This window comes from Syngnathus floridae, chromosome 19 (assembly GCF_059516105.1).
Source record: "Syngnathus floridae isolate MCC-2025c chromosome 19, RoL_Sflo_1.0, whole genome shotgun sequence".
Lineage (NCBI taxonomy): Eukaryota > Metazoa > Chordata > Actinopteri > Syngnathiformes > Syngnathidae > Syngnathus > Syngnathus floridae.
In genome coordinates, this window is record NC_142431.1 from 5,665,103 (window position 1) to 5,686,021 (window position 20,919).

The 20,919-nt window shown below is 44.3% G+C and overlaps 2 protein-coding genes and 1 long non-coding RNA gene across 16 annotated transcripts in view; 1 reads left to right on the top strand and 2 right to left on the bottom strand.

Annotated features, from left to right (window-relative positions):
* Nucleotides 1-62: 62 nt before the first annotated feature.
* Nucleotides 63-10,335, top strand: LOC148381847 (uncharacterized). Of its 4 annotated transcripts, none has more exons than XM_088362513.1 (9): nt 63-201; nt 5,690-5,768; nt 6,979-7,170; nt 7,517-7,622; nt 7,725-7,788; nt 7,859-7,931; nt 8,176-8,307; nt 8,378-8,456; nt 8,591-10,335. In XM_088362513.1, the coding sequence occupies exons 3-7, from the start codon at nt 7,149-7,151 to the stop codon at nt 8,295-8,297; spliced, it is 387 nt and encodes a 128-aa protein (XP_088218639.1). In that variant the 5' UTR covers nt 63-201; nt 5,690-5,768; nt 6,979-7,148; the 3' UTR covers nt 8,298-8,307; nt 8,378-8,456; nt 8,591-10,335. The 4 variants fall into 4 exon arrangements, 3 of the variants coding, with proteins under 3 accessions (XP_088218639.1, XP_088218640.1, XP_088218641.1); XM_088362514.1 differs by having other exon boundaries at nt 8,381-8,456; XM_088362515.1 differs by having other exon boundaries at nt 7,728-7,788.
* Nucleotides 6,945-9,911, bottom strand: LOC148381848 (uncharacterized). 2 transcript variants are annotated; one of them, XR_015854465.1, is made up of 16 exons: nt 9,702-9,901; nt 9,381-9,451; nt 9,257-9,296; nt 9,166-9,183; nt 9,016-9,069; nt 8,855-8,905; nt 8,729-8,769; nt 8,359-8,638; nt 8,184-8,267; nt 8,032-8,114; nt 7,844-7,954; nt 7,722-7,770; nt 7,492-7,642; nt 7,337-7,414; nt 7,160-7,242; nt 6,945-7,090 (listed from the first exon to the last, which is right to left on the bottom strand). It is a non-coding gene; the product is annotated as an uncharacterized LOC148381848 (long non-coding RNA). The 2 variants fall into 2 exon arrangements; XR_015854466.1 differs by having other exon boundaries at nt 7,844-8,267; nt 9,381-9,413; nt 9,489-9,911.
* Nucleotides 10,336-12,422: 2,087 nt separating the features above from the next.
* The window catches only part of gphnb (gephyrin b), a 50,590-nt gene continuing 42,093 nt past the window's right edge, over nt 12,423-20,919 (bottom strand). For 3 of the 10 annotated variants that reach the window (XM_088361004.1, XM_088361012.1, XM_088361009.1), the window contains 15 exons: nt 19,723-19,779; nt 18,105-18,147; nt 17,221-17,358; nt 16,457-16,549; nt 15,819-15,874; nt 15,551-15,670; nt 15,313-15,383; nt 15,016-15,169; nt 14,790-14,911; nt 14,607-14,694; nt 14,425-14,498; nt 14,266-14,333; nt 14,039-14,142; nt 13,870-13,966; nt 12,423-13,811 (listed from right to left, as the gene is read on the bottom strand). In XM_088361004.1, the coding sequence (XP_088217130.1) occupies nt 13,678-13,811; nt 13,870-13,966; nt 14,039-14,142; nt 14,266-14,333; nt 14,425-14,498; nt 14,607-14,694; nt 14,790-14,911; nt 15,016-15,169; nt 15,313-15,383; nt 15,551-15,670; nt 15,819-15,874; nt 16,457-16,549; nt 17,221-17,358; nt 18,105-18,147; nt 19,723-19,779 (1,419 nt within the window). In that variant the 3' untranslated portion in view covers nt 12,423-13,677. The remainder of the gene's footprint in view (nt 13,812-13,869; nt 13,967-14,038; nt 14,143-14,265; nt 14,334-14,424; nt 14,499-14,606; nt 14,695-14,789; nt 14,912-15,015; nt 15,170-15,312; nt 15,384-15,550; nt 15,671-15,818; nt 15,875-16,456; nt 16,550-17,220; nt 17,359-18,104; nt 18,148-19,722; nt 19,780-20,919) is intronic. The other 7 variants (XM_088361013.1, XM_088361011.1, XM_088361010.1 and 4 more) reach the window with 5 other exon arrangements.

The window sequence follows — 20,919 nt, forward strand, 5'->3', positions numbered from 1 at the left end:
TCCATCAGATTAACTGCATGTTTGATCCGTTTAATGTTATTGTTTATGTACTGTATAAAAATTATTCACAAATACATTTTGGTAGTTGAGGAGCATTCTTGCGACAGGAATGCATTCAATTATTTGAATTGAGCTTTCTCAGCTACCGTACTAATTCGGTTCACTGAGCGGGTCTTCCTGGGACTACCAGCCGTGATTTGAGTGAGTAATGTAACAATTTTCAAGCTCTCTATTTGCCGTTTATATTTACCGTATTTGCCGGTGTATTGGTCGACCTTTTTCGATCCAAAATCGACCGAAAAAAATCGACCTCGACTTATACACCGAGTCATAAAATTTAACTTCGTATTCATCGCTTCAAATGTGATGGTAACCAAGGCCGTTTCTCATGCATCTCATTGTGCGTTGCACTTAGAAAATTTGAACCGGGCGGCGTGCGCGAGTGCGCGGCCCGCTGGAAGTCGAATGAGGCGCCGCCACCACCTCCGCGGTGCTTATAAACAGCCGATCCGCTCGGCGGGGGCTATTTTCGGCCACTTGGCTCGTGCGCACGGCCTCCCGGATGTGCCGGGCGGGTGCGCGAGCTCGCCGGCCGCTGGAAGTCGAATGAGACGCCGCGACCACCTCCGCGGTGCTTATAAACAGCCGATCCGCTCGGCGGGGGCTATTTTCGGCCACTTGGCTCGTGCGCACGGCCTCCCGGATGTGCCGGGCGGGTGCGCGAGCTCGCCGGCCGCTGGAAGTCGAATGAGGCGCCGCCACCACCTCCGCGGTGCTTATAAACAGCCGATCCGCTCGGCGGGGGCTATTTTTGGCCACTTGGCTCGTGCGCACGGCCTCCCGGATGTGCCGGGCGGGTGCGCGAGCTCGCCGGCCGCTGGAAGTCCAATGAGGCGCCGCGATCTCCTCCGCGGTGCTTATAAAGTGCCGATCCGCTCGGCTTGGAGCTATAACAGGTGTTGTGCTCGATTTGGTTCCCCCGTGAGATTTTGTTCCCCCTGCCGCGGGAGCGCGCACGCCTTGTTTGGAAAGCGAAAAACCGATCCCGTACGGCGTCGTACGGCGTCAGCACTATGTTGTTTTCAATAAAAACATGAAGAATTCACGTTTGCGTCAGTCAATTTTAATTTTTATAAAGGATTATTCTCATTTGATGTCTTTAAATTCATCCGCGTTCTGCCATTGAAGCGGGGTGCATTCAAAGACCAGTCGTAAAGACGGAACACTCACTCACTTCACCAAAAAGCAACGATATAATTACGTGAGCTCTTTGCATAAACCTCGATGCAAAGAAACTCCTCCTTTTGGGTACCGTTACATGCTACAAGGAGTATATATTACAAAGGAGACTTTATTCTTAATTGTAATCATCATTCATCCATCCATTTTATTACTCAGGTATTTTCAAAGCGAATTAATATTGTTGCATTTATTAATTTGCTTTAAAATGACAGCGCAATATAATTAAAAGCTGACACTCTAGCAATGTCAAACGTTTTCATTGAAGAAAAAGCCACACACGTTTTGTGATCAAATCTTTCATAACGACAATGATTTGAGTGAATTGATTTGAATGAATAATTGAGAAGAAATTTCAGTTCTGAAGGCTCCTTTTGTCCCAAGCAAAGTGAAAGGTGGTGGGATAAAAATTGTAACAGAAACGCTATAAAAAATGTCAAGGCGTGAATATTTGTGCCCCCCTCCCATTTTGAGAACGGTGAGTCCTGGACATCGACTGGCTTTTTTTCTGTCTTCCTGGGGGTCTGCTCAGGTAGTGTGGCAAATTTGAACAGGTTCCCTCATTCCTGGCCCAAGTTACAGGGGGGGAACATATCCTCACGGGTGGCCCGTGAGGATATGTCCCCCCCCCCCCCCCCTTATTTTGAGAACGGTGAGTCCTAGACTCCAGCTGTTTTTTTTCTGTCTTCCTGGGGGTCTGCTCAGGTAGTGTGGCAAATTTGAACAGGTACTCCTTGTAGCATGTAACGGTACCCAAAAGGAGGAGTTTCTTTGCATCGAGGTTTATGCAAAGAGCTCACGTAATTACCGTATTTGCCGGTGTACAGGTCGACTCGGTGTATAAGTCGACCCCCTAAAATTCGACGGAAATTTACGATTTTATGATATATCCTTTGTATAAGTCGAGCTCAATTGTTGCATTATATTAAACTTCAAAATTCAATATGCGAAATTTATTGACGAAATGTGTTCAAATTCCGGGAGGCCGTGCGCATGCGGCTGTTTATAAGCACCGCGGAGGAGATCGCGGCCGGCGAGCTCGCGCACGCCACCCGGCACCAACGGGAGGCCGGTGTTGTGCTCGATTTGGTTCCCCCGTGAGATTTTGTTCCCCCTGCCGCGGGAGCGCGCACGCCTTGTTTGGAAAGCGAAAAACCGATCCCGTACGGCGTCGTACGGCGTCAGCACTATGTTGTTTTCAATAAAAACATGAAGAATTCACGTTTGCGTCAGTCAATTTTAATTTTTATAAAGGATTATTCTCATTTGATGTCTTTAAATTCATCCGCGTTCTGCCATTGAAGCGGGGTGCATTCAAAGACCAGTCGTAAAGACGGAACACTCACTCACTTCACCAAAAAGCAACGATATAATTACGTGAGCTCTTTGCATAAACCTCGATGCAAAGAAACTCCTCCTTTTGGGTACCGTTACATGCTACAAGGAGTACCTGTTCAAATTTGCCACACTACCTGAGCAGACCCCCAGGAAGACAGAAAAAAAACAGCTGGAGTCTAGGACTCACCGTTCTCAAAATAAGGGGGGGGGGGGGGGGACATATCCTCACGGGCCACCCGTGAGGATATGTTCCCCCCCTGTAACTTGGGCCAGGAATGAGGGAACCTGTTCAAATTTGCCACACTACCTGAGCAGACCCCCAGGAAGACAGAAAAAAAGCCAGTCGATGTCCAGGACTCACCGTTCTCAAAATGGGAGGGGGGCACAAATATTCACGCCTTGACATTTTTTATAGCGTTTCTGTTACAATTTTTATCCCACCACCTTTCACTTTGCTTGGGACAAAAGGAGCCTTCAGAACTGAAATTTCTTCTCAATTATTCATTCAAATCAATTCACTCAAATCATTGTCGTTATGAAAGATTTGATCACAAAACGTGTGTGGCTTTTTCTTCAATGAAAACGTTTGACATTGCTAGAGTGTCAGCTTTTAATTATATTGCGCTGTCATTTTAAAGCAAATTAATAAATGCAACAATATTAATTCGCTTTGAAAATACCTGAGTAATAAAATGGATGGATGAATGATGATTACAATTAAGAATAAAGTCTCCTTTGTAATATATACTCCTTGTAGCATGTAACGGTACCCAAAAGGAGGAGTTTCTTTGCATCGAGGTTTATGCAAAGAGCTCACGTAATTATATCGTTGCTTTTTGGTGAAGTGAGTGAGTGTTCCGTCTTTACGACTGGTCTTTGAATGCACCCCGCTTCAATGGCAGAACGCGGATGAATTTAAAGACATCAAATGAGAATAATCCTTTATAAAAATTAAAATTGACTGACGCAAACGTGAATTCTTCATGTTTTTATTGAAAACAACATAGTGCTGACGCCGTACGACGCCGTACGGGATCGGTTTTTCGCTTTCCAAACAAGGCGTGCGCGCTCCCGCGGCAGGGGGAACAAAATCTCACGGGGGAACCAAATCGAGCACAACACCTGTTATAGCTCCAAGCCGAGCGGATCGGCACTTTATAAGCACCGCGGAGGAGATCGCGGCGCCTCATTGGACTTCCAGCGGCCGGCGAGCTCGCGCACCCGCCCGGCACATCCGGGAGGCCGTGCGCACGAGCCAAGTGGCCAAAAATAGCCCCCGCCGAGCGGATCGGCTGTTTATAAGCACCGCGGAGGTGGTGGCGGCGCCTCATTCGACTTCCAGCGGCCGGCGAGCTCGCGCACCCGCCCGGCACATCCGGGAGGCCGTGCGCACGAGCCAAGTGGCCGAAAATAGCCCCCGCCGAGCGGATCGGCTGTTTATAAGCACCGCGGAGGTGGTCGCGGCGTCTCATTCGACTTCCAGCGGCCGGCGAGCTCGCGCACCCGCCCGGCACATCCGGGAGGCCGTGCGCACGAGCCAAGTGGCCGAAAATAGCCCCCGCCGAGCGGATCGGCTGTTTATAAGCACCGCGGAGGTGGTGGCGGCGCCTCATTCGACTTCCAGCGGGCCGCGCACTCGCGCACGCCGCCCGGTTCAAATTTTCTAAGTGCAACGCACAATGAGATGCATGAGAAACGGCCTTGGTTACCATCACATTTGAAGCGATGAATACGAAGTTAAATTTTATGACTCGGTGTATAAGTCGAGGTCGATTTTTTTCGGTCGATTTTGGATCGAAAAAGGTCGACCAATACACCGGCAAATACGGTATATCGTTGCTTTTTGGTGAAGTGAGTGAGTGTTCCGTCTTTACGACTGGTCTTTGAATGCACCCCGCTTCAATGGCAGAACGCGGATGAATTTAAAGACATCAAATGAGAATAATCCTTTATAAAAATTAAAATTGACTGACGCAAACGTGAATTCTTCATGTTTTTATTGAAAACAACATAGTGCTGACGCCGTACGACGCCGTACGGGATCGGTTTTTCGCTTTCCAAACAAGGCGTGCGCGCTCCCGCGGCAGGGGGAACAAAATCTCACGGGGGAACCAAATCGAGCACAACACCGGCCTCCCGTTGGTGCCGGGTGGCGTGCGCGAGCTCGCCGGCCGCGATCTCCTCCGCGGTGCTTATAAACAGCCGCATGCGCACGGCCTCCCGGAATTTGAACACATTTCGTCAATAAATTTCGCATATTGAATTTTGAAGTTTAATATAATGCAACAATTGAGCTCGACTTATACAAAGGATATATCATAAAATCGTAAATTTCCGTCGAATTTTAGGGGGTCGACTTATACACCGAGTCGACCTGTACACCGGCAAATACGGTAAGTGGATGTGTATATGAGCATAAATACGCCACGAACTTCTCGAGTTTGTTTGTTGTTACTCGTTACGTCACTCGGAGCTCGCTCGCTAGCAACACAGGTGGCTTGTTAGCTAGCACGCCCACAAGTGGCACTCAACTGTCGATCAAATCGTTAATCTCGCCAAGCGTTTGATTTGAACATTTTGTATGGTTTTCCACGCAAAAACTGATGTCCAAAGTGGAAGAGTGGAGGTTCCACTACCAACATACATAGATACAGAGATGATCGTTGGTTCTGATTGTGTAGATTGGGTTCGAAAGTTGTAGTCGAAAGACGTCCTTATTTTAAATGGAATGGTGCAGTGCAAAATGTCCCCAGCAGAGGGCACACCTCCTCCATAGTTGAGATTAGTACGAGATTTCTGTTAGTTGATAGTTTGTCATTTTTTGTTAAAGAAAGTTTTAAAAATGAGCGTGTGTTCATGAATTTATTTCAAAAGAACCCCCAAAAGCTTAAATTGTCAACTTTAAAGTTATATTTTTGATCAAAGTTGTGCATTTTATAAATAGAAAGTAATATATCTTCAAGATGAATAAAATCACGAGCTAAAGGAATATGAGAGGAGCACTTTGTTTAATTTTTCATTTTTATACATTAAAAGTGAAATATGACTTTCAACATCAATCTTTTTGTGTAAAAATGTTACTAATCTCTTTTTTTTCCTGTTCGCTTGACAGGATCGCAAAGGTTTGGGACCCAAAGGTGCAGCTGACAGTCTTGTGGGACATGTAGAAGGGACGGACGGCAACACATGATGTGAGTACACAGTGTTATGCACTTGAGGAGCTCATGTGTGATGTCACATTGCGCCACAAGAGTGCACATTGAGTTCATTGACCCATCTCACTGAACTTCAAACATTTGCTTCAGGCACTTCACAGACATCGTCACACACTTCTGGACATGTTTGTCAATGTCATTGATGAGGGCCAAGTTAGTTAAAATAATTCAAATCTATATTTTTGTCTAACTTGGTTTGTGTCATTGAAAGACATGTCCAGAAATGTGTGATGATGATGTTGAGCAGTACCTGGCACTTAGTTTTTGGGCCAGTGAGAGATGTCGGTTGTGCTCATGTCCACCTTGGTACCATATGACAGCACACCCGAACAGCAACTTGAATTAATCCCACTCAAATATTGACTGCTCAGATGTTTTCTTTTCTGTCCAATTGTTCAACTGAATTGCAAGTCTTGTATGTGTTTTATGAGCAATTCTGCCCTAAACCTATTTGAAGCTCTTCATGCATGGTGGTCGTTACAGAAGTGTTCAAAGGCTGCTTGAAGTCTTGAGGTGAGAGTTCAACTTCAGTCACTGCAATGGACACAGGTCTTTGACTGATCCTCATGTCTCAAAATGACTCAAAACTGTAGCTTTGAGTCATGTGGGATGGAGGGGAACAGTCAAAGACCTGTCCATTGCAGTGACTGAAGGGCAACTTTGACCTCAAGACTGAAAAAGAGCCTTTGCCTGCCCCTTGACCAGCCCTAAAATTCAATCTGACCAATCACGATGTGGCCCTGATTTGCATAACCACGCCCACAAAGTAACAACCAATCAGAATGCAGCAATGTGCACTTTTGACCAATCAGATTGTGTAAAATTGACATGACCACGCCTACTTCATATCCACCAATCACAGCGTTCCTCATTTGCATAGCCACGCCCACTTTTCCACCAATCAGAGTATTTTATTCTCATTGCCCCACCTACTTTTAGAGGCCTCAGCGAATCATAGCGCTTTATTGCAGCCTTGCTCCGCCCCCTTTCCCATTTTATTCACAAAAAAATTCCAGGGGTGGAAAAAAAAATCGGCTCAAAAAAAAAAATTTGGAAAAAAAAATTTCAGGAATTTTTTTTTTAGTTTTTTTTTAATGTTTTTAAAGTTTTGTTTTTAATTAAGTAGAAAGAATAAAGATTTGAGAGTTTAAGTGTTGTTTGTAATCATGCTTTATTTCTTTTGCAGAGTAGACATTCAATCACAAAGTGAACAAGAAAAAGTTGCAAGTTGGATGACAGTCTGCTCGTTGCTGCGTCGTTAAGTGTTGAAGTAGCCATGGACAAGTCTGTGTCTGGACCTGAGGGAAAAAAAAAAAAAAACAGTCAAGTCTTGTGCAGGAAAAAAACATTTTGGGCATGAAACCTACCAGCGATAAAGGTTAGTTACAAGTTGGATGACAATCTGATGTGTTGAAGTCACCCAGTGAGATTAGCGTGGACAAGTTGGTGTCTGGACCCAAGACAAAAAAAAGAGAAAAAAAAAAAAAAACAAGGGGTCAAAAGTTAAGTCAACTTGTACAGAAATGTTTGGGCATGAAACTTACGAGTGAGCAAGATGAGTTATTTCTGGCACCAAGTGTTTAGAACTGCATCACCAGGACGTTGATCTTGTTCTTTAATGACTGTAGAAAATAAAGCAAAACTATTAGTAAAGAAGTTGTCATGGGGAATGGGCAATGAAGTGCATTAAATCACATACCATCTAAAGGTCTCCCGGTTCTCAGGCCTCCTCAGATTTTGGCTTCAGCACCTTGTGGATGATGAAGCAACAAGACCCAAAGTGTTGCTGACATGCGGCTCTGCACTAGTCTTGGCCTCTGCTGGGAGCAGGTACGTTATGATGCTCCACACTGGACACAAGGAAAGTCATTCAAATTTAAGACAATTGGAACACATTAGCTGAAATGACATGTGCCTCCCTTCTCTTACCAGCAGAGGGCGCATCTTGCTTAACCTGCTCACGCTGCAGTGGCTCCATCTGCATGACAAGGAACATGTAAATCAACATACTGATGCCATTCTCATCCTAATTGTGAATAGTTAAGTTTTACTGTGCGCATCTGTAGGAGCTCTTTACTGAGGCCAGCGAGCAGCTTAGTGGACTCAACACAAAGTTGACGTCAAGCTTCTGGCATGAAGGTAGCGTTTCACCTGAAGTCCACCTGTAATCAAAGGGTGCAAATCTAGGTCCAGAAAGTGCAAAGGCTGTCAGTTTGGTTTTAACCATAGGTGCTTCTACTTGGGTCGGAGTAGAAGCACTCTTGGCTAAAGCCAAAGTGTGGCTGGCTTTCCACTTTCTGGACATGGAGTTGCCACCTCTGCCTGTAATGAGAAGGAACAGACAAATTTTTAATAGAGTTGATATTTTTATTTCCAACTGAAGACTGGAACCTCCTGCTGGAGCAGCTGGGCATTTGTGCACTTGAAGGACGAACAGCAGGCCGAGCTCCTGAAGATTCTCCAGAGCAGACACACCTGCACACAACAAACAAGGGCACAGTCTAGTTGTGATTCAGTAAGTTTATTTGCACGTCTCAACACTAAAAATGGTGGTAGCTTTGAGGACCTTCTGCATGTTTTTCCAGCAGGTGGCATGTTTTGGTGGCAGTCCCTCAATGGCACTCCTACTGGAAGCTGTGCTGCATGAAGAGGCAAAGAAAGCAGGCAAGTTTTCTTGAAACTTAAACGTACCAAGTTTTTGGTGGCTTGTGTCACCTGTCTGCGGGTTGGACAGGAAGTTTATCACGCCACATTTGCTGCACCATTTGGAACAAACACCAGTGACATCTTTGCAACAGGTTCAAGACTAGTCGAGCCATACTGTAGAACCTGGGACTTAACACCACCTGGTGGACAAGAGTAGGAAGCACATGCACCAACAGCAAGACCAGGTAAAGTACCCTGATGAGTGTCCTGACTGCAAGGTGTCTCCTTACCCTCCTCCCTTATCCAGAATCACAGCTGGCGCTTGTCTGTCCTGAGTGGAAAAAGTTTCATGAGTCATATTGCGGTACTGATGACCCATTGAAATAAATTTACACATGTATCAATGTGTGCGTCACCAATGAAGAGCAGAGCAGCACCGGACTTCTCTCCAACCACAGCTTGCTGGCCTGAAAGACATGGTAATTTTTTTTTTTTTTTTTTTAACTATTCTGCTCTTTAAAATTTCAACCTTACGAGCTAGTTTAGCTTAGCAATGTGACGTTTAGTGAGAGTTGACCTGCAAACATCTCATGAAGCCATTCCTCAAAAGACAGGAAGTCCATTTGAAGGCCTGCAGACAAAAAAAAAGGGGGAAATCTTGATTAGTCACTTTAATCATGGATGTCTTAAATAAAGAGGAATTCTTTTATTTTGCAGTCATACTGGCCTTTCTGTTGATCCAAGCCTGTGGACAGAAATGAGACAATTAGATTTACTCAATTAAAAACGTTAACTTATGATTACACTTTGAAACGCACTGGAAGTTAGCGGTTTTAAGCTCGATTTGAAGAGTCGCACCTGTGGACAGAAATAACACAATTAACACTCAAGCATTAAAATGTATTTGATTCATTTATGTGAATTGTTGTTTGGTCTACTTACCTTCGGCTAAACGGCGCTGTTGTCCAAATGTTGCTAAAAGTGTCGATATTATTATGCGCACACACGGCCTGCTTCACAGTTAAAAAAAGTAAAATAAAAAGAACTTACCCGCAATCAAATTCTTGAATTGTTGAGCTCATCCGCTTAAATGCATGTACGTTTTAGTGCAATTTAAGGCCGTCAAAGGCGCTGATGGCCAACGCTAAAGCAAACATTTCAGGCAGCATGCTAGCAAGCTGTCAGCACGCCAAACGTGCAACTTGACGCTAAAAGTGAGAAAAAGCAGTTGGTTATTAAATGCATTGAAAAGTCATCACTCACCTTGAGTTTTAAAAATCTTGGTAAGATACGCTGTCAAAGTTTGAGATGATCTCGTAAAAATGCGTGCAGACCAGCAGGTGGACGAGGACGCTGCAAGAGAAGAGAAAGGAAGACTGGCGCGCTTTTCCCGACTTTTATAGGGTTCCGGTGATGACGTCATTAGGAAGAAAAAAATAAAAATTTCTCTCAGAAGCTTAGAGAAAACAAGCGAGTGCCATTAAATGGAAGTCTTCGTACGATAATAGAACGTCACATCGGAGAGTCGAACCCAGTTCCTTCGATTCCGGTGGCAACATTGTAAACCACTCGACTGTCACTTGTTGGCGAACATCTTGGTTCACTTAAATATATATATAGATCAGGTTACGTTACTCGGTAACATTCATAGTGATCGATAAATACTCAAAAACAGCTCTATCTGATGTAGCCGAAATAGTCAAGTGGTTAAAGCTTTTGCCTAGAGCTCAGGAGACTTTGGTTCAATTCCAACCCAGGGTGGGTCTCGAACTTCGGTCTCCTGATCTCCAGGCCATGTCTTATACCATTGAGCCATCTTGACTGAAAATTTTCAAAGTTTCTTAGTGTATTTGAAGGAAAGTGTCTTGACTAGAACAAATAGTGACTAGCGCCAATGAAATCGTAAATCCCCAGTAGCTCACCGGTAAAGCTTTTGCCTTGTAATCATGAGAACCGTGTTCAAATCCTCTTTAGTTTATTGCTTAAATGTAGCATAAGGTTGGGATCGAACCATGGGCCACCGATCACCAAGCCAAGTCTTATTCCGCCCGTCCATTTGTAATGGAAAGTTTGTGGAATTTTTATTATGTGAGATATCTAGTGAACACATCGCCGTGAATGATATATGAGACAACTAGTGAGATATAGTCTACCGATCACCAAGCCATGTCTTATACCACTCGATCATCTGGATTGGAAAATTTCGAAATTCTTACGTGTGTTTGAAGCGACATGTTACTGTAGCCGTACGTGGTTATTAAGTATAAAAAAAAAAAAAAAAGAAAAAAAGCCTTACTATACTTGGTAATTTCGTCTACGTAAAAAAAGTCTTACTCTACGTTAGGGTGACCAGACGTCCTTTTTTCCCGGACATGTCGTACTTTTCAGCCCCATAAATCTGTCCGGGGGGAATTTTAAAAAACTGTCCGGGATTTTGTTCGACTGCCTCACATGTACAGTACATTGTCAATAGAATTGCCACTGCGTCACATCTCACTCTATACCAGGTTTCTCTGTAAAAAAAAAAAATGAAGTGGCCTGTAATTAGGTACACCTGAAAATGGTGTACCTAATGGAGTATCTACGTGACGTCACAGATCAAACAGCCAATCAAAAAGTGGGGATGAGGGCGGGTGTGGCACCCTTCACTTTCAGTTAAACTAGGGGTGTCGAACTCCAGTCCTCGGGGGGCAGCGTTCCAATATGTTTTCCAAGTTACCCTCGTTAAACACACCTGAGTGAAAAGATCAGTTCATTTTCACGTTCTGCAGGAGCCTAACTTTTCACGCAGGTGCACTTAACGAGGGAATTTTTTTTAGGGTGACTGTGTTTTGTTCTTGTACAAGATGAACATACAGTATAAGTGCAGCTGGAAACCACAAATAAATACATGCTGTCCTGATTGATGATAAGACTTGGAGGAAAGTGTTTTCATGAACATATTTGAGCAAATTTGGCAAATTCAAAAGTCTTTTGACCATGATATTTCCCTAATGAAGTGGCCTGTTATTAGGTACATCTGAAAATGGTGGTGTACCTAATTCAGTGTCCAAGTGACGTCACAGATCAAACAGCCAATCAGGAGGTGGGGGTGAGGGCAGGTGTGGCACTTTTCACTTTCAGTTAAGCTTTGACTGTGATTTTTCCCTAATGAAGTGGCCTGTTATTAGGTACGCCTAAAAATGGCGGTGTACCTAATGGAGTGTCCGAGTGACGTCACATATCAAACAGCCAATCAGGAGGTGGGGGTGAGGGCAGGTGTGGCACTTTTCACTTTCAGTTATGGTTTGACCATGATTTTTCCCTAATGAAGTGGCCTGTTATTAGGTACACCGACGGTGACCAGACGTCCTCTTTTCCCGGACATGTCGTACTTTTCAGTCCCATAAATCTGTCCGGGGTGAATTTAAAAAACTGTCCGGGATTTTGTTTGACTGCCTCACATGTACATATATTGTCAATGGAATTGCCACTCCGTTCCATTTTACTCTATTGTACATGGTTATTAAGTAAGAAGAAAAAAAAAAAAGCCTTACTATACTTGGTCATTTTGTCTACGTAAAAAAAGTCTTACTCTTCATGGTTATTCAGTAAAAAAAAAAAAAAAGCCTTACTATACTTAGTCATTTAGTCTACGTAAAAAAAGTCTTACTCTACATTAGAGTGACCAGACGTCCTCTTTTTCCCGGACATGTCCTATCTAAGTGAAACATGAAAAAGCCTTACTGCATGTACGTGATCATATCTTCTCGAAGTAAAAAAAAAAAAAAAAAAAACTGATTATACATAATAAAATATAAACAAAAGTCTTACTTTATGTGGTCAATAGCCCTTTAAAGGGTTAGACAACGTTAAAACAATGTACATCAGTTACATTATATTAATAAGATATCAAAATATGTCTGTTGACATCTGATGTGTTTGCATGCAAAAAAATATCCATGATCAGCTTTATATGACAAAAGAAATGTAGTTCACTTGTGGTTGTTTTGATATCATTTATTAAAAAAAGGAAACTCAACAATAACATTTTTTTTACATAATCATCAAGGATTTTTATTATCGTAGTCTCTTTCATCAGTTTCAGCATCATTACAGAAAATGTTTATAGTACAGCGTTGTTCAATGTCTCCTCATTGCTTAACAATAATAATAATAATTAATAATAATAATAACTTCCTTAGGAGTGCTGGTCACATATCTATCTGTACAATATGGTTCAATTTATTTTCTTTAATCTGTACAATTTTGTGAAGTCGGTTAAAAAGGCCGTCAGCAATTAAAGAAGCTGCTTCTTCTCTTGCTTGTTTTTTTTTTCTTAAATAGTTGCTCAAATAAAATATATTTCCCCCGCCCCCCCAAGCTGATCCCCAGGAGGGGATTTGTAGGAGGGAGGGGTGGTGGGCAGGGTGGGAGCAAATATTCCACCTGGTCACCGCAAAATTAAGGAAGCTCCCGTGCCCTGCGCCCCCCACGCCCCCCTTTGGTTCCCCCGCCCAGGCATTTGGCACCGCGCACATAAACAAGACTCACAAGATAAACGACAAGCAAAGCTCTTTGTGAAGCCAATATGATGCATACTAACGAGAGAATAAGTGTTACCTTGATGGGCGCTCAAAAGAGAAAAAGATCTTTATGTGCCCCCCCGCCCCACCCCTTTTCCTCCTAACTGCAGCACCATGGGAAATCTGGAGTCTTCCTCAGTATTTTTCTTCACCCCCCCAAAAAAAGAAAAATAAACAGGGTATCTTCCCACTAAAGATGATAAAATTGTTTTTTTTTTTCTGTCCTGGCAGGCACCTACAGCTGTCTATTAAAATGCTACTGCTATAGATAAGGTCTAGCGTTGAACACACAAAGCAATTGCAATGAAAAGAACAAAGTTGCCTTAATATAATAATGGTAAGAAGAATAATCATAATAATAAGAAGAATAATCATAATATATTACAGAATAAATCTCTTTTATAATTAGATTTTTTTTCTCCATTAAAAGTTATATTTTCTTCCTTTGAAATACTATAATCTTTTTGAAATCAATGTTTTCTTATACAGTAATATCTAGGCTGTGATCGAGATGTTGACTATACCTCAATGTTCTCCAAATCAACAAAAACTAGCTGTGCCGTTGCATATTACAGAATAGTCAGTCGATGATATGTGGACATGCACCGCGAAACCGCCCGTCGCAAGAAACGACGGCCGGCCTCCGTCCCCCCGCCCCCCCCGCCGCCACGACATCATAGCCGGCCGATGACCATGACGTCCACCACTTCGCCTTTGTGCAGCTCCACGTATTGCTCGGTTTTGGGAGGTAGCATCAGGAGCCCGTTGGCACTGCGCATGCTCATCAGTCTGCTGCTTACCTGGTTCCCTGCAAGGAAGCACATTCAAATGAACCTCTGCCACGTCCGTATTACGTCTGCTCTTACCTGTGCTCTGTGCCCACGGCAAAGGCTCCTGGTGATGCCACGTCAGGATGCAGCGGTGGTATTCGGGGCGAGGATCCAATTTCACATCACAAGATAACTTGCAAAAAAACAAACAAAAACAAAGTGCCATCTGTTTGCAAAATCACGGCCACGCTCCAAGCGTGCTTACCCTCGCTTTGATGATAGTCGGCCTTGGGTCCAAAATACCCTGCATCTTCCTCAAGGCAGGGATGACAAAAAGATTACAGGTGACGACAGCGGATACGGGGTTTCCTAGGACAGAAGGCCGCGTGGAAAAATGGACAGCGAAATGGGGATGGGGGGGGGAGATAGTATATGAAGACCACCTCCTCGTAAAAGCGGCGTAAATCAAGTCTTTCTCTCAACTTCACACACTACCTGGGAGGGCAAAGATGAGTTTGCGAGCACCGTCGATATCCAACGTGGCAAATGTGGTTGGGAGCCTGTAAAAGGAAAAAAAAAAATAAATGAAAAAAATGGACATTGAGTCTGTCAGTCCACCGCAATCAACATGCAACAGAAGCTGCCAGTTACCCTGGTTTCATGAAGACCCGACCAAAATGGATCTGAGCATGAAGATCTATATCCAGCACCTGCTTAAGGTAGTCCTGCAAATAAACATATCATTTCCAAAGTAAACAAATTAAAGCTGCAGTATTCATTTTCCACCACCAGGTGTCAGTAAAACACAGCATGAGCTCTGAGTGAATTGATACCTTCTCTCCCATGGATACTCCGCCTGAGGTGATGATGACATCAGCACGGCTGATGCCTTCATTCAGAGCATTGAGAAGGTCATCGGGGCTGTGGGATGCACACGGTGTCGAATAGCAACTCACAGAAGGAAAACCCAATACAAAAGTGTCGATGGTGAGAGAAAGAGAGAAATAGACGTATACTTGTCTCCCACAATGCCCAGATTGATGGTTGGGTAGCCATGTTCCTGGATGGTGGCCAGCAGGGTGGAGCGATTGCTGTCCCTGATCTTCCCAGGATGGAGGTCATCCTCTGGGTTCAGTAGCTGCATAAGAAGAAAAGAAAACTGTACAGTGATACCTGTGAGATACAAATGCCCTATGGTGGCTGTAAAGTCAACTCAGCTCAACCAAATTTATCATCACCTACCTCATTTCCTGTGGACATGACGGCCACCACAGGGAACTTCTGCACCTCCACCTCCGTGACTCCCACGGTGGCCAGGAGGCCGATCTCAGAGGGGCCCATGTGGGTGCCCTTGGCCAGTACACACTCGCCACGCTTGATGTCATGACCGATAGGCCTGATGGAACACACAAAACAAACAAAAAAATGAAACAATTAGTGATGTCGTTATGGTTTGTTCCACAAGGGGTCGCCAGAGGGTCAAAAACAAAAAACTGCCACTTTCCTTTTTTAGATGGAAATTCATTTCTGGGAACTAACCTGATGTCCTGGCCTGGCCGAGCCTGGACCAGAATTCGTACTTCCAGCTCCTCTGTGCCCTGAAAGACAAACTAGTTGACAGAAGTATTTTATAACTAATATATGTCTGCATTTCTACATCGGTTTATTGTAATACAATGACCGCTGCAGCCATGTTTGCAGCTTTCAAGGTAAGCTAACATTAGCATGTGTAGAACTGGCCGAGGTTGCCATCCCCTTCCATTCGAGTCAGACTTACATCTTCGGACTCGCGGAGGAGCTCGGTGTCTTCCACCTGAACGACGGCGTCGGCCCCGCAGGGGATGGGAGCGCCGGTTGTCACCCTCATCACCTGGCCAGGCATCACGGTGTGGGTGGGCTGCATGGAGAGACACAAAAGGATGAGCAAGTCATTCTGAATTACATTTCATAGGGGAAAAAAAAAATACTTGAGGTGATGAACAAAAAGTGTTTTAATATACAGGTGGGTGCTTTCGAGATGCTAACAAGTGGTGCTACGTGCTAACCTGCTCGCCTGCTTGGGACTCCCCGATGATGAAGCGGTCGCCCGGGCCGTCGGCGGCTAAAACGGCGAGAAAAAAGTATCAATCAAGTGCGTGTTCCAGACCAGGAGTGTGGGAGGGTGTAATTTGGTTGAGTCATTGTATTTCAGTGGGCTAGAGAATGAACAATCAAGAGGACAGAGAATGTGAGTTGACTCAATTATATATCTTGTAGAACGGTAATCTTTTTGGATTGTGTTATCTAACCTGATTGTGGAATGCATTTTTTTTTAAGGTATGAAATCTAGCCTGAGGACACAGTTTTGTTCCTTCTCCCGTCCCCATCCAAGAACTAAAAATATGAATGCCCATGCGGGCCCTCAGGACAGATGCATAAAAGACAGGAAGACCTGTTGCGTACATCTCTACCTACTGACAGCAGATGTTTCTTTCTTTTTTTTTTTTTTTTAAAAGGTGCCCGGAGCCAACAAGCTGCTGCCCCTGCTCGCCATGTTATCCGATTCCTTGTCGCTTCGTTAGAAACCCGACACTGAAACGTCTACGGGATTTGAACGGAAAACACCTCGAATGAAGTTGAAGTAAATCTGCGTGTTTGGAAGTCGGACACAAATTTTGGAGTGGTCAGGAATGACGTGCGTTACCTCTCACAGCATAGCCATCCTTGACAGAGGCAGGGAAGGGTGGCAGGTTGTCTTTGGCATAAACGTCCTGAGCTAGGACTCGACCCATCCCGTCTGTCAACAACAACAACCAAAACAGAGAAAAAAGCTTTTTCAAAGACGTTTTTTGTTTATCATTTCGCAGGGTTTGTTTTAAAACGCATTTGAGAGCATCATTAGTTACTTCCTGAATCATTCCTCTTTCCGGACCATTGTTTGCGTCTCACTTGGCCGAAATCGAACAACCAAAATTTTGCGCTGTCAATTGAAGCTATTGTAATTATTACATGACGCAAACATAGTCTCACTCACTAACGCACACTACATTGCACAGCCATCCAAGCAGGGTAGCCGCTCCAGCTGTTGCCTGTCTAAATATTTCATCGCTCAAATCCCATCGTCCTCGCTGCGGTGTCGCCTCGCCAGCTGTGCTCCTGCAAATCCAGCACATAACCCGCTCCCCCCCCCCACCCCACCTCCTAAAAACACAAAACCCTAATGTATACCTGGCAGGGGCAATAAACCTTACATGGTATGATTTCATCATTTAAACACTGTATGCACAGACCTATAAACAAATATAGTCAAAATAATACTAATAAAAAAGTAAATAAATAAATAAACAAACAAATAAATAAACCCCTTCAAATAAATAAATAAATAAATAAATAAATTTATGTTTATGGACTGATTGCAATGTGGAAAACAATACTGCACTTTTTTTTTGTTTTCTTTTTGGTGCTCACCTCTGTAATTGATGATCTCAGTGCCCAGGACGGCGGTCATCTCCAGCACAGTGATGAAGGCCTTGTCCATGGAAGTGAGGGGGAAAGGGGACATGCGATGTCTCCGGGCCACCTTGGTAATGTCTACAGCACTGTGACCTGAAATGAATTAAGTGTGACATCACTTTCGACCTCTGACCCCCATCTGATTTTCACCATCCAGAAATGAGATAGGCCTGTATTGATTATAATGTATTGCACCTATTCATATCTGGATGAGGTTTGGAGGCACTTGATAGCATTCATGTTTGTCTAATAATATCTCTCTAATGATAGCAAAGGTAAAAAAAAAATTAGAACAAAGAAGGTGGAACTAATACGTAATCTGCTCTTTCTTCTCGTTCTCCTTCCTCCCGCTTTCTCTCCTCCTCGCTGCCTCACAGCGACGAATCGGCGTAACGCTTTGATTTGCCTTGACCCAATTTCTTGCCTTTAAACATACACTTACGCTTCGGCAGCGCATTCCGCCGCTCAACACGAGGCTTAACAACCTCCTGGCAAAACATCACATAGGCAAGAGAGAGAGAGAGAGAGAGACGCACGCGTAAAGGCAGCGTAACAAACCCACAAAATTACACGTTGCTTGTCACATCAGAAACGCAAATAAAAGCCGTATAGTGTGTACACGCACGCGGTGATAAAAAGCAACATGTTCTCACGAGCGATTTTGATCTTGAGATCCAAGGGACCTACAGTGATCATGTTGGGACTTGGTTTCAAGTGGAGAGGCTATCATTTAACAGCCTAGAAGTATTTTCAATAATGTTCCGTATGTAAATTTGGAGAGAACGAGCCGCAGAGCGATGGGATGCCCAAACGAGCGACAGCAAAACATTGGCACTCACTTGATCTTAGGATATTCTCTTTGCTGCTGCATCGCGACTGCACCTAGAGATTGGGAGGGGAGGGGGGGGGACACAGAGGACACAAGGAGAAAGAGAGGGAGAGCAGTGGAAATTGGAGATAAACAGTGGTGCTATTTTGACATGCTTGAGGTAACCAAAAAAAAAGTCCCGTCATAATACACTACGCCCTTTGTCCTGCAGTGCGCCGCATCATCCATCTTTATCCTTGTGGGCAAATGCGCTCATGACATGTGACAATGCGATCAGATGGCACTTTGAGGACTAGGAGGACAAAAGGCAGCGACCTGCGTGATAATAATTGGATGACAGTCGTTACAAGTGCTTAAGCGTGACATGAAAATGTGGCGTTGAGTTCGGTTGGAGGCTGCGTGATTTTTATCTACAATTAAATGTTTAAAAAAAAAAGTGTTGCCTTTGATATTGCTCCTCATTTAATTGTGAACTGATAAGCACTTGGTTGCTAACCAAAACAGGAGCACCTATGGGTGTATCTTTAACAATTAGCATCCTAATTGACTGGGGGAAAAAAAACATAAAATAAATCCACTTACCATAGGATGTTTTTGAATACACAATTTCAGCAACATTCAGCTGCCACAAAGCACTTCAGCTTCATTTTGTGGGTAGCCTCTGCATGTTTACAAGATTTTAATGGCTAATCAAATTAGTCCTATTATCAGTTTAACATAAACTTTAGGGAAATTTATACTAAATTAATCAGATTTTTTTTTTTACGTTGAATTTACTCAGTTATATTTAGGTAAAAATTGAGTAAATTCACCACTTTTTTTTTAAATTTTCTTCAGTGATGACTTTTTCTTTGATTCAGTTTAACTGCCGTCTTCTCACCCCTCATCGCCTATCGCTCTCATCTTAGTGCCGACGTAAAACCTCCCCGGAGTGACATCAACCGTATGAGTCAGACAGTGAAGTAAGTGTGTGGTGTGTTTTGTTCAACTAAAAACAACCCTTTACCTCTCCTCCCCTCCCTCACCGCCATCAAACTGGGCACCAAAGAGCCAAGGTGAGTGGGCGGGAGGATGGTTGGGATGAGAAGGTGGGGGTGGGGGGGGGGCAATGAGAGGTCATGGATAGACGCAGACACTGTAGGACCGGTCGGGTGACGGGATGACATGGCCCTACAGCCCGTAGAGATTTTCAGAAATAAAGGAACACAAACAGGAAGCACACACTGGACAGACTTTGGCTAAACTACAGAGCCCAGACATTGCGAGAAAAGAGGAAGAAACAAAGACTACTAGAGCGGCCTGATGGCATCTACTTGACAGACATCCAACACACCAGACATTGCTAGTGGAAGCAGACTCATGTTAACCGCCGAGACAGATGGATGAAGCCGACAAAGAAGACGGACAGACTTTGCATGGAGGGAAAAAGAAACAACAGATTTGAGAAGGAGGAGGATGAGAGGGAAAGCAAAAGAAAGAAAAGAAAAAAAGAGAGAGAGAGAGAGAGAGAGAGAGAGAGAGAGAGAGAGAGAGAGAGGAAAAAAAAAAGGGTGGGGCATTTGTTTTGTGCGCTCCTCGCAGGAGGGTGAGGCAAAGGGCAGCGGGGCGGGTGGGGGCGGGATAGTTACTCGAGAGCTGAAGGTCCTCCTGCGATCATCTTTAAGCCCCTCCAACCTACACTGGAGCTAGTGGAGATAAAGCATCGAATCACAGGCATCAGTGCATCTGTCCCGGCAACCGCAACACCACACACACACCCACACACATACACACACACACACACATACACACACTGAGTGACAGACAGACAGACGGGACAACCCCATTAATAATTTGTCTGAACCTCCCAAACTGTGATTTCCAGTCTTTGGTATTTATGAAACTGTCTACACTGACATACAGAAATGTTAGCTTAATACTGTTTTTTTTTTTTTTTTTTGCTCTATGTGATTTAAAAAACGGACATATTTGAAGTCACACAAGCACAGCCTGGAAAGCGCGAGGAGATGGGGGAAGGATTTAGGGGGGGGGAGCTAAAAACAGAAATAAGCAACACACATAAGAAGCACGATTGTCATCAGGAACAGACTCACGATATGAGATCTACCCTAGCAAGCCACTTCATACATGGTGTCGATCCTGCAACTGGACTACGGCAAGAAACCTCAGTGTGCGAGTGATGAGATGAACAAACAAAAAAAAAGATGGCGGACTCCACCATCAGAGAGTCGTCAAAAGGGGGCGACAGTTTGACCATGAACACAGTGGCCGGATATGATGTGGTGTGGTAAAGATATGAGAGAGGATGGGGGGAAAAAGCAACAGGCAGTCCCTCAACATGTCAGCCTCAATCATTACCGCAGGAAGGCGAAAAACTTTGGGCCCCGTCCCTCCCTTCTCAAGTGATTCGAGGGGCCCCTTAAGATTTGCCCTTTCCAGCCTCCTCGTAGAATACGAAACAGTGAGCGTGGCCAGGTCAGCAGCACAGAAATCAATAGCGCTCATAACCATCCGAGTGAGGAGACGCTGCAGGAAATGATGAGATGTAACCGCCGGCGTGCTAAGCTCAGCACAAAATTAAAGGGGGCTGCCGAACAAATTATGCAAAAAAAAAAAAAAAAGGGGGGGGGATTTAGATGTCGGCTCGCGTGTGACCATTCGGGAAGTGCTCTCTCGCCTCCAGTGATGGCGCGAGAGGGAGAGCGACGGAGCCATGGGAGAACACAACGTGTGTAGTGAGAACAATCTGCGGCCAAGTTGTCCTCCACGGGCGTTTAGGAGGCAAGCCCGGGAGGGGAAACAACTCAAACTAAACGACAGGGCAG

Bases quoted from the DNA above. Each gene is read 5' to 3' on its own strand.
- LOC148381847 (XM_088362513.1), top strand. From the start codon at position 7,149: ATGAAACCTACCAGCGATAAAG. The intron at 7,623-7,724 runs GTACGTTATGAT...TTCTCTTACCAG, and splicing joins TTGGCCTCTGCTGGGAGCAG to CAGAGGGCGCATCTTGCTTA. The intron at 7,932-8,175 runs GTAGCGTTTCAC...TTCCAACTGAAG, and splicing joins GTCAAGCTTCTGGCATGAAG to ACTGGAACCTCCTGCTGGAG.